Source organism: Molothrus aeneus, chromosome Z (assembly GCF_037042795.1).
Source record: "Molothrus aeneus isolate 106 chromosome Z, BPBGC_Maene_1.0, whole genome shotgun sequence".
Lineage (NCBI taxonomy): Eukaryota > Metazoa > Chordata > Aves > Passeriformes > Icteridae > Molothrus > Molothrus aeneus.
In genome coordinates, this window is record NC_089680.1 from 23,655,756 (window position 1) to 23,674,515 (window position 18,760).

The following is an 18,760-nucleotide window of genomic DNA, read 5'->3' on the forward strand; positions in this document are numbered from 1 at the left end:
TTTTGCTATCTACAGTTCTTATTTCAGGTCTAGTGCTTCTAGTAACTCAAGGAAAAGTTGAATATACATTTAGTTTCCTATAAATTGGCAGATACATGGTTTTGGAATAGGAACAACTTAAATAAGTATACTTTATAAACCTAGTTTACAGTGTATGCACTTTGGGTCCTACAGACCCATCTGTGTGTGGGGAGTCCATGGAGAATTAGCTTCTTGGGTGAGCATCTTTGCACTTCTGTTCATTTTACCTTCATTAGGCCCTCCATACTGATATTTACTTGCTGGGGGCTCTTTCCCCCCCACAGGTAGTGGGTTTTAATTTTTCGAGAGAGTATTTTTGAAGAGTTGTATAGTGAATTAATTTCATAATTTTACTATTCTGTGGTTAAAAAGACCCAACTTCCTGAGTTAGAATGTTGTTCTTTGAAGTCACTATAGATAATAGATGTGATGCCTAAATACTATTTTTGTTTCAGTGTTAATGAAGAGGAGAAGACAAAGAAAAAAGGAACAGAAGAAAAACCTAAAAAGCAAGGAAAAAAAGATGAGGAAAGTCAGAAGGAAGAGGAGAAATCAAAGAAGGAATTTGATAAAAAAGAAGGAAAGAAAGAAGCTGAACCAAAAAGGAAAAATGTTGCAAAAGTGGGTTCTGCATCAGCTTCTGATTCTGAAGATGAAGGAGAAGAACAAGAAGGGGACAAGGTATAATTTTGCTTTCCTGATGAATTTATTTTAGAGGAAAGTAGTATCACTTGGAGATCTTTCTCCAAGTTAATGCTAAATCTTAATGACAGTAGGAATCTGGCACAGCGCGTGTACAGATATATAGAATAAAATTTTCAGAAGTATATTTTTCTCAAATAATTCTTTCAGGAATTCTTTGAGTATTTTCTAAGAAAAGCATCTTTTCTAAGATGTATTTTTAACAAAAGATTTAAATGTCAAGAGGCTTATGGGGTTTTTTTTGATTTTATGTTCCCTGGAAGACAGATGTTGTTTTCCTTGGGTGCATCTGGAGAACACGTGGCTTGAAATCACATTTTTAAAAGGTACAAAACTGTTTCTAGCCAACAATTTGTAATGTCTTTATTTTTCTGGTGCTTAGTATTGCCCTTAGCATTGCCCTCTGGTTTTGAGGGCTTAGTTTTGAAAAGAAAAAAAGCAGAAAGGACTAATGAAATTGTATTTAGCTTCAGGGAAAGCCAGTGTTTGTCAGGCTGCTCCATGGAGCAGAGTTATTTCAAAGATACTTAGTTTCATCTGCTTACAGAAACAATAATAATGTTACATTTCTTTCCAATCGTAAAAAAACAGAAGAAAAAAGGGGGAAGAAGCTTTCCAGCAGCTCACAGAAGAAACACTGTAAGAAGCCAACATGAGAGAGAAGTAACAGAAAGAAAGCGTAAGCAAGAGGAACAGACAGAATCTGAATCGTGAGTCTATTTTAACATGTGATGCCTGCAAGTTGTAGGAATATTTTGAACCTAAGAGGAGGTGAAACTTCTGAAAAACTTCCAACCTGTTTTGCTCTATATTCTACTGTTATCACCCCCTGCCCTTTTTGATTTTCTATCTTAACTTCTTTTTGAGGGGAAGGTGAAAAGCTCCTTGAACTAAAATGTGCCTTTATGGGAAGAATGGAACATAGAAATTAAGTGATGTCAGTCTTTCAGTGATGTAGAATTTCTAGCAGAGGACAGGTGTGTTCTCTTTAGAACTGACTTAAGAATATCTATGTGAAAGGGGTTCATGTGAAAAACTGTTCAGGATAGCCATATATTTTTCTTTAAAACTTTAGAAAAAATTGGTAGGACCTGGTAGGTCCTGTTAATCCATGGTTATAGATTTTTGATGAGGTATGGAATGCATAGGTTATCAGGAAAGCATTTCCTTCTCTGTCTGACAGTTGGAGCACATGCTGTCAAGCAGAACAAGGAAAAGGTAATTACTGTAGTATTGCAAAGCCAGTTGACTGATACCAAGAACAAACTGCATTTAGAAGATTACTCAAATCAAACTTGAGAATAGAGAGAAGATCCCATCAGGAACTTGGACAGTAGGACAATAGGAAGAAATTAGACCCATTCACTATTCTGCAAATGGGTGAAGAAGCTGCACCACAAGAGCTTGATGTTGTCATCCCCACCATTGGTGGGAGGGCAGAAGAAAGGCAAGGAACAAGGTAAAAATTTGGAGGAAAGGAAGAAAATAAAGGTCCCCTTTACCTGTAACAAAAAAACCCTATCCTTTTCACATTCACTAATAAAAGTGTAGTTTGTTTGGGTATTTCTTTTCTCATGCTCCAGCCCTTTTTCCTCTTCTTCCTGTCAGTCCTCTGGAGACCTAACATAAATACGTACTTGTGGCAAACCTAAGCATTTCTAGTTTCGGAGATAATAAATTGCCTTAGTGCCTTTTACTATATCACTATTTAACACATGCTGATTTCATTTTGGGAATCAAACTGTCATATATTGATTTAGTAATAACAATCAAATTTCTGCTTTTAAATAGCTGTCATATTTTATGAGTTATATAGAGTTTTGTTTCAATGAGATAAAGGAGAAGTAGTGAATGAATAATGAATTTATTACAGTTGATGACTAATACCACAAAGCTCAATATTGATAAAAAGTAAAACTGGTATAGGCTGATACATGTTTTGATTATTTTGCTCATCATTGTAGTTTCTATTTTCTGGTAGCTACTTCATTAATATTTATTTAGTTAAGGTGCTTTGTAAATCATTCTGTACATATGCAAAGTTTATCTGTACTGTTGAGATTGTGCTGCTAGTTGAAGCAGACAAGTTTTGTGTTCTTTATGAAAGAAACATGGAAGACATGCAGGCCTACGTGTTTTATGTATGCATATTAGTGTGACAAGAAGAAAACTAGTCACCAGACATTTAGTTATGATATGCTGAAATATGAAAATTCTAAAAGTAGGCTTTTAAATCCCTCAGTCAAAACTGAGGGATTGTTAAACAGAAGTTCATGATCCTCTCTGCATAAAGAGCTCAAAAGCTTGTTTCAAAGATTTCTGCCTGTCTTCATCCTATAACTGAAACTGAACTTTTTTGTTGTTTTTCTTGAGTCTCAGCTTTATTTTCAGTGATACAACTGGGGGAAGATCAAGAACGTTTCACTGCACTTGTAATTTTTTTTCTGCTTTACTACTTCCATCAAGAACTTTAAAATTATTACTGATACATTTATGACCAACTGTAAGATATGTATACTATTACAATTCATTATTTGAGAAAATAGTCATATAGGAACTGATTATGGTTAATTGATCTCTCCATAAATTCCCTGTGGTAATGGTAAATAATTCTACTCCTTTTGTCATGGTAATTAAAATATTTTCTTTCTCCATAAGTTAGTTATATATAATGCCATTTCACCAGTTAATATGTTATGTTACTATGCAACAAAAACCAAAATACAGTTTGGAGATTACTTGTTTTTTAAAATCCTTTAATTTGCAGCTTCTAGAAAAATGAGTACGAAAGACTTACCAGCAGTATCTTAACAAAAATTAATCAGCTAAGTTTTTCGTCCTTCAAAACCAGGGTTTGGTTCTTTGTGTTTTTTGCATGCTAATGTTTTAGTAAAGATAATATCTCAATATTGCATCTCATCCAAAAACTGGGGGGAAAAAAGCAGGCTTTACAACATTGTAAAAAACATTTCAACATTTTTGATAGGCAGAATAAAGAAGAAGGCAAGAAAGCAGAAGTTAAGAAGATTGAGAAGAAGAGAGGTTAGTTGAAAGAATCTAACCAGTATTTTTGATCATTTTATATTTTGAATGGAATTTCTTCCATTCTTTCATAAGATAATGTACTGCTGAGGGTAGCATGTGTGGTTTCAGTCTGAGGTGTTTGATCCATGATTCTTCTTTCCCGTCTGTGAAACAATGCCATTTTTATTCTTCAGTGTTCTTTCTGCAGTGCAGTGTAGTAGAACAGGTCTTTGCTTTTCTGACTTCACTGTCATTTGATCTTTTAAACCCCAGTCTCTTCTGTTTGTGAACATGAGAAAAAAGCTTTTATTCTTTGATATAAATCACTTCAGTCATTCCCATCATTTTTTCCTTTGTATCTTCTCATAACACAATACTCTGAGGGACCTCTCAAAACTATTTAGATACTACCTCTCACTAAGTAGGTGGCTTAGATTCAGATTACTGTGGTCTTGCCTGCTGACTGTCCTTCATAGGGATAAGGAATTCCTTTTTCAGTACTCCTATCTTTGAGGCCAATCCAAACCACTGTCTGTAATCTGTAATTTGTAGTATAGTACAGATCCAGTGGCATGGACTCCACTCAACCCAGTGTTGCAGCAAGAGGGCAAATAAAAGCAATCCAAACCTCTTCAAGATGGGTTTGACTTAAAGAAAACTGTTTGCTTGCACTATTGTTCAGAATTTATACCAAATCCAAGCAGACATTCAGCATGTGAATTAAGGAATGCCATGTCCATTCATCTTTCACACTTCTGAAGCGTGTGTACTGGGAACATTTTATTTTGATGGATTTGGATTGTAACTTGAATTGTGACCAGTTTACTGAAAACAAACCATCAATATCCAGGTGTCCTGTCATGGAGAGTCTTCCAGCTTTATAACTCTTAAAATTTATTAAAACCTCTTGTTAAGCTGGCCTACAATTAGAGGGTGACAGCTGTGTTTTGGAATAGAAAATTCTTTTCAGTTGTAACTCCTAAGGAAAAAATTGCGTGGGTTGCCAATCATGTTCAGTTTTAAAAAGCTGTGTACTTTTTTTCTGATTGTATTTATATGTGCACCTGCATGTAGGATGTCTGCCTGTTGTCTTCTGCATGCTGTATGAGGTTCATTCTTGTGGAATTATTTCTGCAAAAGCAAACCCGGTGTGATTAACAAATGTTCATGAGTATTATTTTTAATCTTCAGAAACTTCAGTGGATTCTAGGCTTCAAAGGATACATGCAGAAATAAAGAATTCCCTGAAAATTGATAATCTTGTAAGTATATTTTTTTAAACTGATTCATGTTTCAAATTCCAGTTTCAAATTCATGTTTCATGTTTCAAATTCAATTCCAGGAAATACTTGGCATGTGTTCTTGTTTTTAATTAATACTCTGAAAATGAAAGGCATTTTTTCCATATGAAAGATAACTAGTGCTTAAATGTGGTTACTGTGGGCAGTGAAAGATAAGTGTCAGCAAATGAAATCTGTTTTGTTTGAAAATGCTGCATAATAAATTATTTACCAGAAGCATTCAGATAGAATTACGTCAAATAGAACATCTGGTGCCAGGTCAGCTTGCTGAGCCATGTGGAAACACCAGGACATTGGATGCAGTAGCAGGATGCAAGTGATTAGGGCTCAGTCCACTGACTCCACTCACTGTCAAGGGAAATCTGCTGCTTGTCAGGGGTTTGGGTTTGGTATGTTACTGGCAGATGTTTGAGGCTTTCTGGCCTTATGACTATTTGCTGCTGCAGATTTTCAGGTTGGGCACCAGTGATTCAGTCAGGGGACACTTGGAAAGTATCAAGCATGACTGTGTGACTTTGAGGGTAATAGTAAAGGCATGGGGACCCAGGTAGTGATCCCTTTATTGAGGAAAAAGGAGTAGGTAGGTGTGCTAGGAGGTGGCAGGATCTACCCAAAAATAGTGCTGCCAATGGGCTGGCCAGCCTAGTTAAAGAGCATCAAACTAGAAATGGTAGCAGAGGAGGAAATGGTGGAGCAGCATGGCAATCAGATGTAAACAGATGTCAACAGCATGATGTAAACTGACTTTGTAATCAACAGAATTTCTTTGCAGAACAGGACTGAAGTGGCATGACCACAAGCATCAGCACATTGAATGAGGAATTGCTGGCAGCCTAGTATAATGAGGAAAACTCTCATAACCTTTCTGGAATGTCAGCACAACTGTGTTTCTCTTAGGGATGTCTGTACACTCATACATATAGTGTGAGGAGCAGGTGTGGTAAACTGGACATCTCTCTGCAGTTGCAGGGCTGTGGTTTCATTGGTATCAGAGATTTGGATATAAGTGAGGTGAGTCTTGCCTTATATGTTTACAGGCTCTTTAGGAAAGATGGGAAGCTGGGAATACAAGACGAAGGATAACTTTATGTGAGAGACCAGCTGAAATGTGTGGAACTTTGCACTGGGACAGCTGATAAGCCAACTGGGAGCTTATGGGTCAGGATTAATGGGCAAACCAAAATGAGTGACATCCTGAGAATATCTTCTGCAGATCACCTGTTCAAGGAGAAGTAGAGAATTTAGTCTTCTTAAGACAGTGGGGAGACCCCTTTGATTCTAACTGGAAGCTTAAAACATCCTAGTATTTGCTGAAAGGACATTGAGATAACACAGTGATGCAGGAAGCTTCTGGAGTTTGATAATTGCCTAACACAGGTGATGAAGGAGTTGATAAGGCAAGACCTGATCCTCCAGAAAGCAAAGATCTGGTCAGGCATATGAAGGTGGGGGCAACCTTGGCTGCAGTGACTGTGGTAGAGAAGTGCAGGGAGAAGGGAGCAGGATGAAAAGGATCACAGCCCTGGACTGTGATCCTTTTCATCAGGAGAGCAGATTTTGACCTCTACAGGGATCTGCTTGGAAGAATCTCTTGAGAGACCATGCTACAAGGAAGACAGGACAAGAAGACCTGGCTCACTTTTAGGGATTACCTCCTTCTCAAGGTTGATTCATCTTAAAGTCTAGGAAAATGTGGGCCTGCTGCTGAATGGGATACGGAGATAGGAGCCCTAGTGAATGAAGTAGGAGGTAACAAGTAGTGAAAAGGCTAAGGTAACCAGTGTCTTCTTGACTTCAGTTTACTTGTACAATTCTGTTCAGGAATCCCAGGTCCCTGAGACCATGGGAAGATTAAAACAAGAAAACCTTGATGCTCAGAGGACAAAGATCAAATAAGAGAACATTTAGACAGAGACCCAATACAGAATAAGCATAAGAGTGCCAGAGGAGCCGGTGATGTCATTGTCCATCCACTCAATTTTGGTTTTGACAAGTCATGGTGATAAGGGGCTGGTTCCTGAGGACAGGAAGACAGCAAATGTCTCACTCATCTTGCAGAAGGAGGATCTAGGTTACTACAGGCCATTAATTCTCACACCAGTCCCTTGAAATGTGATGGGACAAATCCTCCTAGAAATTGTTTCCAGTGATGTAAAGTACAGTAAGAGCTCTGAGACTTGTCAGCATAATGGAGATTAAATTATGCTTGACTAAAATTATGTCCTTTTGTGAGATGACCGGCTTGATGGATGAAAGAATGGATATTGTTTCTGTTAAGATTAAAAAGGCTTTTGACACTGTCTCTCAGGACAGCTTCAAAGATAAACTTAAGAGGTCTGAACTAAAAAGGCAGATGAAAAGTTGGACTGAAAACTGGCTGAACAGCAGGGCACAAAAAAACTAATTGGTGGCAGAGTCCAGCTACCGGCCAGTCACTAGTAGTCAGTACTATTAAAACATGTCATTAAAGACTGGGATGATGATACAAACCACACCTCTAGCAAGTTTGCAAATGATACAAAACTGAAATCAAAGGTTTGATGGGAGTGTTACCATCCAGAGAGACTTGAACAGGCTGGAGAAATGGGCCAACAGGAACTTATCAACTTCAATTCCAGTAGTGCACCTGTAGAGTGATAACCCTGTGCCTCCAGCATGGGCTGGACACTGATAGGCTGAAAAGCAGTTTGTCAGAAAATGACCTGGGGGTATTGGTGGACACCAAGCTTAGCATGAGCCACTTCTGCAGCTAAAGTGGCCAACAGCTTTTCTGGGCTGCATTAGAGAGAGTTGGCAGAACGTGGAAGGAGTGTGGTGGTTGTGCTCTACTTGGCACTGATGAGACACTGGACTGTATTTTAAGCTCCCTAGAAAAACAGAGACCTGGACCTACTGTAGGGTGCCCAGTAAAGGGCCACAAAGATGTATTAGTGGCTTGGCACATGTGTTGAAAAAGAGGAGGCCAAGAGAGCTGGGAGTGTTCAGTCTGGAGAAAATAACAGAGATAAGAAAATAAGCATGAGTGAAGAAGTATGGCATGAGGAGCAGCAAGCTGTTCCAGCTAGGGAAACACAGAGTTCTTCTGGGTGTTGGAAGCAAGGTTCTGGTACTGTGGTGGTGGGGGACTGCCTTGTGCTAGACTTAATCAATTCCAGCCTGCTCCAGTGGAGGAACCACTGCAGGGCATGGCTGAGCCCCTCAGACTGGATAGTGGTGTATCTATGAGAACTTAAAAAGAGGGCAAAGCATATTGGGTGGCAGGGAGTGAATAAGAACAGTTCTTTGTATCAACTACAGTGCTTTCTTGCCTTCTCAGTGGTTAATCACTTGTGAAAAATTGTGCATGGTAAAGCCTGACTATGGTGAACAGCTTTGAGCATTGAATCATGAAAGCAGCATAAAGCTTGCTTTTTATGTATGTGAAAGCTTAAAATTCTTGCTAAATGTTACAACTTAATTAAATATAATCTGCCTTTTATGGGAGTAGCTAAGAGAAACTGGTGTTAAATTTTTGTTGGCAAGTTTGACTATATAAATTCTTCTAAAATCAAGTACATAGTCAAATTCAGGAAGAATTAATTATGGGAGGATGTCATTGAGTACAGAAGTTAGATTAGTATGCTAATTAAAGATTACTAATATGTAAGTCTTCAGACTAATTTTTTGTTTATATACAGGATGTGAACAGGTGTATTGAGGCTCTTGATGAGCTTGCATCCCTTCAAGTCACAATGCAACAAGCTCAGAAACATACAGAGATGATCTTAACTCTCAAGAAGGTGAGATTTTCAGTGTTAGTTAATGTAGAGTATATGTTTTCTTAAATTGATATCAGATTTACTTACTATTGGAGCACTCTGTCCAGTCTGGATCCCTACAGATCAAGAATGATGTAGACAGACTGGAAAGGGCCCAGAAGAGGGCCATCAAGATCAAAGGGCTGGAGAACCTGCCCTTTAACCAAAGATTAAAGGGTTTAGTTCCTTCCTTCCTAGAAAAGTAATCACATTATTCCAGCAGTTTAAAAGGCTGCTGAAAAGAGAGGGCCGAGGCTTTTGTCTTCACCAGATGAAAAGCAATGGGTACAAGTTGCACTGGGAAAGGTTTTATTTTGATGCTAAAAACTATTATTTTTTTTTTTTACAGTAAGAACAATTGTTTTACTGTAACAGCCTCCTCAGGGATGTGGTGGAGTTCCATCTCTAGAGGTTTTCAAATTGTGATGGGATCAAGGGTCCTTAATAATGTGGTCCCTTTCCTGTGAAGGGTAGGACCAGAAGATCTTTTGAGGTCCCTCTCAACCTGGCCATTCTGTGACACTTCAAGTGCAAAAGTCTATGATCTCATTGTAGGTTAAATTAATTTAAGCTAGCATGTAATGAAATTACACAGATATTTAAGGACCTAAGTGGAGCCTGTTTTATTACTTTGATTTCAGATACGGAAATTTAAAATTAGCCAAGTTATCATGGAGAAATCTACAATGCTATATAACAAGTTCAAGACCATGTTTCTGGTTGGGGAAGGAGATTCTGTTCTTTCCCAAGTATTGAATAAATCACTTGCTGAGCAAAAGCAGCATGAAGAAGCTAATAAAACCAAAGAACAGGGGAAGAAAGGAGCAAATAAAAAAACTGAAAAGGAAAAAGACCAAACAGGTAAGTCACTGTGGCTTTACTTTCTTGTCACATAAAAGACTTAGTCTCCATTATTTCTGAGCCAACTTCAAAATATCCTTGATGCAGGGATTTCACCAGTCTATGAAAACTTTTTCATATCTGAAGTTGTCAAGGACAGTACTGCTACAAATAACTTTCAAATTCAATGTAACATTTACCATGGCCATTTTATCTCAGTTGGCTAATAGAAATGGCTTTTGCAAAAATTAGGTCTTGCAAATTTTACTTCTGTAAATTATTTAACTTGATAATGTTACTGAATTTTAAAAAAACCACCCCAAAACATTGCATGTGAGGTAGAATGGCATACTACCATTGTTGCACTTTAACCCAAGCCAGCAGCCAAGCCCCTCAGAGCCACTCGCTCACTCCTCCACCAGTAGGATCAGGGAGAGAATCAGAATTGTAAAAAAAAGAAAACTTGCAGGTGGAGATAAGCAGTTTAATGGGGAAAGCAAAAGCTGCCCCCATGAAAGCAAATCAAGGAATTAATTCAGTGCTTCACATGGGCAGGCAGGTGTTCAGCCCTCCCCAGCAGAGCAGAGCCCTCACACATAATAGGAAAACAAACATCATGACTCAAATATATTCCCCCTTCCTTCCCCCCTACTTCACATACTGAGCGATGCCATATGGTCTGGAATGTCAGTTTGGATCATCTGTCTCGGCTGTGTCACCTCCCAGGTACCCCTAGTTTCTTCCCCAATGTGGGAACATAAAAAGGCCTTGGCTGTGTGTAAGCCCTGCTCAGAAGTAAAAAAAAAATCTCTGTATTATCAACTTTGCATTCAGCACAAATCCAGAACACAGCCCCATATTCACCACCATGAAGAAAATTAACTCTACCCCAACCAAGACCAACACAATGTTCTGCTCCTCTAGTAGTTTTTTAGTGCCTAAGCTTCTGCCACTGAATGAGAACTTGAAACTGCTTAGTTTCCTTCCCTAGCCTCTTTCTGTATCATGCATGCTCTACCATGTGTAGCAGCAACTTTTAAGCACTTCTGTGCTACTTCCTGGATGCAACTTCAGTAGTTCTTCAGCCTGACAATAAAGAAATAATAATTCATGGCAGGAGAATGTATTTATGCTCTTAACAGTACAGTGTCACATCAATCACGAGCACTTGTACAGCAGAATATCAAGTTTTCTGTAGTAAGCAAGCTCAATAGTAACTTTAAGTCGCTACTAAAATATATACATTTTTAAATAGAAGAACAAAATGAGACAGACACACTAGAAAGCTATGTTGCAATATAGGAGTTCTACTCATCTATTCAAGTTATTTAGATCCTTGATCTCCACTAGCGACTCACAGAAACTACATTTACTTTGAAATTGAATTTTGGGAGCAGAACTGGGGTTTTTTTCAGAAAATCATTTAGAAGTTAACACCACACGGATCAAGACTAAACAAATTACTGTAACTGAGGTTTGAATTCAAGAATTCAACACAACTATAGTAGGAATATCACTATACTTGTAATTGCTAAGAAAGCAAGGATGATTAAAGTCCAACCATTTTCTGGTGAGAGAATGTGTGATGAAGTAGAGGTTCCATACAGATCTTTCCCCAAACCAGTGATAGCACAACTAATACTTTAACAAAGAAACTATATTGAGAGGCTTCCTGGGCATAGTCTGGCTAGTGAAGCCACTTCAGATAAAGTTAACACAACTTCAGCAGAACACACACAGTGAAATACCATGTTGTTGCAGAGTCACATGGAGAATGGGAAGAAGTTCTATCAGAGTAGAGGGATATTTTATAGAAGTAGTTTTTTCTTTATTTGCTGTAAAAAGAAAATCTGATCCTTAAATGCATTCTTTTGCCCTTTAAAAAACTGAACTGCTGAACCCTGACTATCCTCACAATGATAGTCAATACAGAATGATGCTGTACTTGGTGGTACTTGATGCACCACGAGATCATCTGCTTTGTAACATGGGAATATAGCATTTAGTGTTTTCTCAAATTCCTCCTGTAGCCTTTGAGTTCAGAACTGATTCTGAGCAAGTGTAAACAGATAAACTGTAAAAATTTAGATTAATAACATCTTGTCATTTTTTCTCACTGTAGCTCTGTAGTTTAATAGAGGAGTTATTTTATAAATCTGCAACTTCAAGTAAAATGCACCATCACTTCAGAGAGTGACGTTCCTCAACTCACTTAAAACTCACTGGCTTGTAGTACCACAGCAAAACATGTAGTCATCACAGAAATTCTAAAAGATGTTAAATTTTTCTGCTTTGACTTCACTAAATACTACTTCCAGTCTAGTGCTGCTTTTCTGCTTGAAAAATCCATGCTATCATTAAACACTTCTATTTATGTAACTTGTATTTTGATTATACATAATTTGTTGGAGTCAAGAGTAAATGAGATGTAATGGAATAACTTCATCAGTTAAAGTAACAAGAATCCCCAAAATAACTGCTCTGGTTAGACTGGTAAAAATAATTTACTACTGAAGTATATTCTCTTACTCCTCAGAATACAAACAAGCATCAGGCCTATGATCTTTAGCCTAGCAAGCACAGGAAGAACTTGAAATTGCATTAAAAATACAAACTGTTCAATTCCCATGGGATGAGGCACATTGTATGGGATGTTCAGAAACTGAAGCCTATCAGTTAGTGTCTTTTGTATTGTTTCAGCTGCTTGGATATCAAGGTGAAGGGGGAAATATTTATAATGTTTTATTTGTAAAGAAATTATCAAGGGCTATTATAATACAGTTTTATTCCCTGCAAGTACCACTTTTCTGCTCTTCCATTTTAAAGGTTCAAAGATTCTGAATGGAGGGTCTGAAGCCCAGGACACCAACCAGTCACAACACAATGGAGAAAGTGCTGAAGAAAGGAAAGATAGGCATGAAGTCGGCAGTAAGAAAAAGTGAGTTAATAACATTATTGAGCTGATGATCTGTTCTGCTCTAGCTTAATCATGTAAAATAAAACAGCAGTAAATTGAAGTTACTTAACCATGTTAAGGTACTGTTTTCCTCACAGAGTTTACTCTCAACTTTAGAGAGTAACAGAGTGCAAATCTTCTGTTTAAATTTTGAATTAATATTTTAAATGTTATTTCACTTGCTGCTGTGGTGGAGACTTAAAAAACATTACAGGATGTCTTGCTATTGGAGAGAATTAGCATGTGGCGGACCTGGGCAAACTAAAAGCTTTTTCCTGTGTTTTAGGCTATTAAGTTGGAAGCAAAGGAAGTCTGAACCAAGTCTTATCGAAACTTACGATATTTATCAATCTTTTGTGAATTCATGTATTGTCATCAATAGACATCCACTTTAAATCATTTTCTACAGTTTGGCTATAAAAATCAGTCAAATCAGGCAAACTGCAGGCTAGGACTTAAACCTGTGAAATTCCAGAAGTCTGACTGGCTTATAGAGGTGGATGCACTTACCATTTTAAACATGAAGCCATAAGAATGCTTCAATTTGTCTGGCATTAAGTATTTAAACCTTGGTTGCAGCCAAAAATATGTTTTGTAAACATGAACAACAAGCAATTAATCCCTTGCAGAAAGAGAAACACTTAATAGAATTTAGTAACAAATTTGAAATACACTTCGCTTTCTCCTGGCACTCTGCACCTTGCACTCAGAGATTCTTTTTGTTCAGCAGTATGTATTAGAGCAAGCTCCTTTCACCACTATCTTCATGCACATCAGGAGATACTGCAGCTGCCTGGCATTATTTTGGCTATCTGCCAAGTTAAAATACTGACTGTTATTTACAGTAAGGTAAACTTAAACACAACAACACAAAAAAAACCCCACTTAAGATGAAAATTTATCTGGTATTTACTGTGAGGCAGCCTCAGAAGTACTGAAATGGATTTGGGAGTTTTCAACCAGTTACGCTGAATAGTCACTTGGTCTGAACAAGCAGCATGCTACAGGAACACAGTAGAGTTACAAGTGTAAGTTCTCACACAGGTTATAGTCTACCCCCCTGCTTAAACAAATTAAATAAACATTTATATTAAGTGTGCGTGTGGTGTTTGCTGTGGATTTGAACCCACACTCCAATGATCTTTGACTTTGATAAAGAAACCCACTTTCTAAAAAAATACTGTATGGCTGCTTGGACACAGGGTCTGTGAACTTACTTGTAGCTAACAGCAACAAACTAGATTTTTAAATAACCTCCTTGCAAATACATTGCATCTTGAGAAATGCATCCACATGTTTGAATTCAAGCTCCATACTCTCCAGCATACAAACTTTCTTTCATTCAGTATTTTTTCTACATTTTTATTTGCAATATTTGGTTTCTTATAAGTGAGAAACAAGTAAACAAAATAAATAATGTCCAGAATACCTGTGTGGCTCACTCTAAGCAAAGAGCTGGTAAACCTCTTAAATCATAGGACTGTATTTAGTTCTGAACATTTCTCCCTCTGTTAGAGGGAAGACATGTCTGTACCTTTCTGAAGATGTAATTCAGAAATTTTGAAAAAAGTTCTGTAATTTAAAATTTCTGATCTGTTGGCACTTAAGAACATTTTTCAGGGTGTTTTTTGTAAAAATACATACTGCCCCACGAGGTTATGTCAGTCTTTGAGGATACAGTGGATTTCAGTGGCAGGAGGTAAGGCGTGTTAAGCTAGAGCACTTTTCCACCTAAACTGACATACAGTACAGACACAAATGGAGCTGAATGACTGCCCTTCACAGCCCATCACATAGATCATAGTGATGCCACTCACTGCCAGCTTAGCTTCAGCTTTGAGGGCATTGTTGGGGTAACATAACAGCTGGCACCGCTAACAGCCTCAGTTCTCCAGACTCATGTACTGCTGAGTGTTCATCAGCATCCTTGCTCTAGACTGTGCAATCACCTGGAATAAGCCTTGCTTGCTGCCTTTGTAAGTGATCAATAACATTGCTTTATTTTGTTTCTAGGACCTGTGGTGAAGAGAGAGAGCTTGAAAAGCCAGCAGATGATTCTGCCTTTGAAAACAAATGACATCACTGAAGTTTTGTTGTTTGGTTTTTTTTAATTACAAATTAAAGAGGATTGTTAAGTTTTGCATTTGAAATCTATAGACTGCTGAAATTCTAAATAATTTTATAAGCATAGTATTTTGAAGTTAAACTTTGTGGAATAAAACTCCCTTTAATCTTGGTTTTAAAGTATTTAAACACTTTTGCCAATAGTTATATCCAGTATTAACAGGTAACACATTTCAAAAGATGAAAGTCCCACTTAGAAAATGCTTACATGTTACAGGACTTAGAGTTGTTGTATATTTTTAACTTACTACTGTGTTTGTCTAGTTAATAGCAAGAAAAAGTGTAAATACTTCTAACTCTCCAGTTGCTTCATTTGTATAAAACCTCTCTTCCTATGATACTTACCTCTGTGCAGTTTTTCAACTCTTGTTGGGGATGTCTTTTCACTGTGTTTTGTAGGAGTTGAAAGCGGCATTTTTATAGCTGTTACAATGTTAATGTATGAGTATACTTCATTGTTTGGTTTTTTTTTTTTAAATAAGTTTAGTTCTGTTCTTGCAAAATGCCTTGTGCCAATTTACTGCAATGTGACTTTTATGGTTTGCTTTTGTTACAGTAAGTATACTGAAAAGTGTGGTATTGTCACAACAGAACTGGTTGATGCAGAATGGCTGGAAAACACTGTCTTGAACAATTTATGAATTTAAAGAATTTCAAACTGATTGACATCCTTGTATAGAAAGAACTATTCATAGGAAAAACATGAGTCTGGTTTTAGTACTATTTTGATTTTACTGCTTTGGCATTAACTTGGGGACCTCTAACTAGAATTTTAACAGAAACACTGGTAAAATGTTTAACTCCTGGAGGCATGAAATGGAATAAAACAGGTACAAACCTCTCAGAAGCGTGTTTCTTGAAACACAGACTTTGCCCAATACTGTAACAACTTGTTTGTAGTATTTGACAGAGGACAGCCAGGTTAGAAATTGGAGTTTGAAAATCCTGAGAATACACATAGAACATGCTGAGTTGAAGGGGACCCACAAGGATCATCAAAGTCCCAACTCCTGGCCCTGCACAGCACACCCCAAGAGTCCCACCATGTGCCTGACAGCATTGCCTAAACACTTCTTGAACTCTGTCAGGCTGCTGCTGTGACCACTGCCCTGGGGCGCTGTTCCAGTGCCCAACCACCCTCTGGGGGAAGAAACTTTTCTGAATATCGAACCTAAACCTCCCCGAGACAGGTTCAGGTTCCCTTGGGTCCTGTCACTGATCACAAAGAAGAGATCTGTGCCGGCCTCCCTCCTCTTCCCCTCGTGAATAAGTTGTAGACTGTGAGGACATCTTGCTTCAGTCTCCTCCAGGCTGAACAGACCAAGTGACCTCAGCCTTTCCTCAAGCCTTTTCACCATCCTCACTACCTACTTTGGGCACTGTCTAACAGTTTCCTGTCTTATATTGTGGCACCCAAACCAGCTCCCAGCACACGAGGTGAGGCTGTCCCAGCTCAGAGCAGAGCAGGACAATCCCCTCCTCCCTTACCTGGCTGCCTGATGCCCCCAGGGCAGGGCTGGCCCTCCTGGCTGCACTGCTGACTCATGTTCAACTTGCCATAAACCAGGACCCCCAAGTCCCTTTCCATGGCACTGCTTTCTAGCATCTCATTTCCCAGTCTGTCCAAACATCCAGTGTTGCCCCATCCTTGGTGCATCTCAGAATCTGGCACTTTCCCTTGTTGAACTTCATATGTTTGGTGATTGCCCAAACCTTCCCCACTTTATGAAGGTCTCTCTGCAGGGCCTCCCTGCCCTTGAGAGAATCAACAGCTTCTCCCAGTTTAACACCATTGGCAAACTTACTCAGTATCCCTTCAAGTCCTGCATCCAGGTTGTTAATAAAGAGGATGAAAAGCACAGAGCCAAGGGTGGAGCCCTTTGGAACCCCAACAGTGACAAGTCACCAGTCTGCTGTCACCCCATTCACTGAAATCCCCCGCGCCCAACCCATAAGCCAGTTGCTCACCCATTTCATGAGGCATTTATTGTGCTGTGCACAGGACATATTTTTCCAGGAGGATACTGTGGAAGTATTGAAAGCTTTACTTAAATCCTAAAAGACTACTTGTTCTGGCTCCCCTTGTTTATCTAGGTGTGTTACCTTGTCATAAAAGGAAATTGGGTTTTATAAGCAGGACTTTCCTGTCATGAAGCTGTGCTGGTTCTGACTGAAACCTCCATTGTCCTTCAGGTGTTTTCAGGAACTCACAGAATAATCTCCAAAATTCTGCCAGTCACTGAAATGAGACTGACAGGTCTATAGTTTTCAGGGTCATCCTTCTTGCCATTCTTGAAAACTGGAACAATGTTAGCCAGATTTCAGTTGACTGTGACCCCTCCAAATTCCCAAAATCATTCAAAAATCATTGAGAGACCTTGCAGTGACATCAGACAGCTCTTTTGAGTACTCTTGGATGAATCCCATCAAGCCCCAAACGCTTAAAAGGGAGCCACCAGATCCTGCACAAGTTTAGGGTCCACTAGGAGCTGATCATTCTCACAGTCCTGGTCCTCTGGCTCAGGACACTGGGACCCCCATGCCCCATAACCCATGTTGAAGAGAGGCAAAGAAAGCAGTAACATCTCTGACTTAGATGGTAAGGTGACCATCCTCATCCTGTAGGTGAGGGCCAATGTCTTTTCTGCACTGCCTTTTGCTATTGATATATTTAAAAACCATCTTTTCATTGTGCCCACAGTTCTGGAAGCTTCAACCCCAGCTGAGCTTTGACCACATTAATGTTCTTCTACAGCAGGGAGCACCATCTCCGTATTCCTCGCATGCATGTCCCCTGTCCTTGCTTCACCAAGCACACACGTTCTTGGTCTGCCTAGACTCAAAAAGAATATCCCTACTCGCCTAACCTGGCCTCCTGCTTTGCTGGGTTGGCTTCTGACATTTTGAGGTTGCTCGCTCCTGTGTTTCAGATCTTGAAGATAATACCTGAAGTTAAACCTGCAAGTTCAATCACCATGGCAGCTGCAGTATGAAGCTGTCTTTGGCAGATGGCCACAATGATTGGCCTCCACAGACTGTGACTTCTGGCAATGTCTAGCACTTCACAACAGACTGATGTTAAGGGGAATGATGACATGGCTGTACAGCTTGACCATCAGATAAGCAGCATTCTCATTTAGCTTACAAATAGAGGTTAGTTACTATATGCTGGATTTAGTAATAATATGTACTTTATTCAAACCTCAAGAAACTCAAACGACTTCCACTTTTACCCTTGAAAGTATTTCTGTAAAGATGTTACTAGAAATCCTCATAGAAAGCATTTCTCATTTTTTACCATCCCTTTTTATCAAACCTTATACCAAAAATAAAATAAAGGTACTGTATATTTGACAAGGATGCTGAATTGCCAAAGCCACCTAGTTTTCACACAAGTATTGTGTGAAAAGCTAACTCATCTGTCACAACTGTTTCAGATATAATGGAGCACCTTGCCACTGCTTGAGATTGGATGCAGAGATGAAGGTCCTGATTGTGTGATGCAATCACTCTGTCCATACAGCTGCTTGGGCTTTTGCTGCCTTAATTTACTGCCCATTTACAAACCAGAAATAACCTAAATTCACAAAGTCTGACATAACTACAGAATGGGTCTTAATGGCCCTAAACTGTCTCTTGAAAGATACAAACATAAGAGCTGAGACTAATTGGGCAGTCACTTAAAGTCTCACAAGGAATAAGGCTGATTGTTTCTTAAGAAAGAAAACACAGCTATGCACAAAATTTAAAGCAGAGTTAACTTCAACAACAGCATCCCTCCTTCAAGAATGGAGTTTACTACAGCTTAAAATATTGTTTGAGTTTCTTGAGGTTTGAATAAAGTACATCTTAAGACTAGCTGGAATGTGGAAATCTGCAAAATCCAGCATATAATGACTAACTTCTATTTGTGAGCTAAATGAGAATGCTGCTTATCTGATGGTCAAGCCCTGTAGAGTTGTTCATCATTCAAGTACATAGAGGACTCTTGTGGA

At 38.7% G+C, this 18,760-nt stretch overlaps 1 protein-coding gene across 1 annotated transcript in view; it reads left to right on the forward strand.

The window, feature by feature from the left end:
* The window catches only part of PSIP1 (PC4 and SRSF1 interacting protein 1), a 32,442-nt gene extending 16,836 nt beyond the window's left edge, over nt 1-15,606 (forward strand). Inside the window, exons 10-17 of the mRNA XM_066569312.1 lie at nt 477-702; nt 1,315-1,433; nt 3,710-3,765; nt 4,939-5,009; nt 8,726-8,827; nt 9,487-9,706; nt 12,512-12,623; nt 14,655-15,606. Of these exons, the coding sequence (XP_066425409.1) occupies nt 477-702; nt 1,315-1,433; nt 3,710-3,765; nt 4,939-5,009; nt 8,726-8,827; nt 9,487-9,706; nt 12,512-12,623; nt 14,655-14,718 (970 nt within the window). The 3' untranslated portion in view covers nt 14,719-15,606. The remainder of the gene's footprint in view (nt 1-476; nt 703-1,314; nt 1,434-3,709; nt 3,766-4,938; nt 5,010-8,725; nt 8,828-9,486; nt 9,707-12,511; nt 12,624-14,654) is intronic.
* The last annotated feature ends 3,154 nt before the right edge of the window (nt 15,607-18,760 follow it).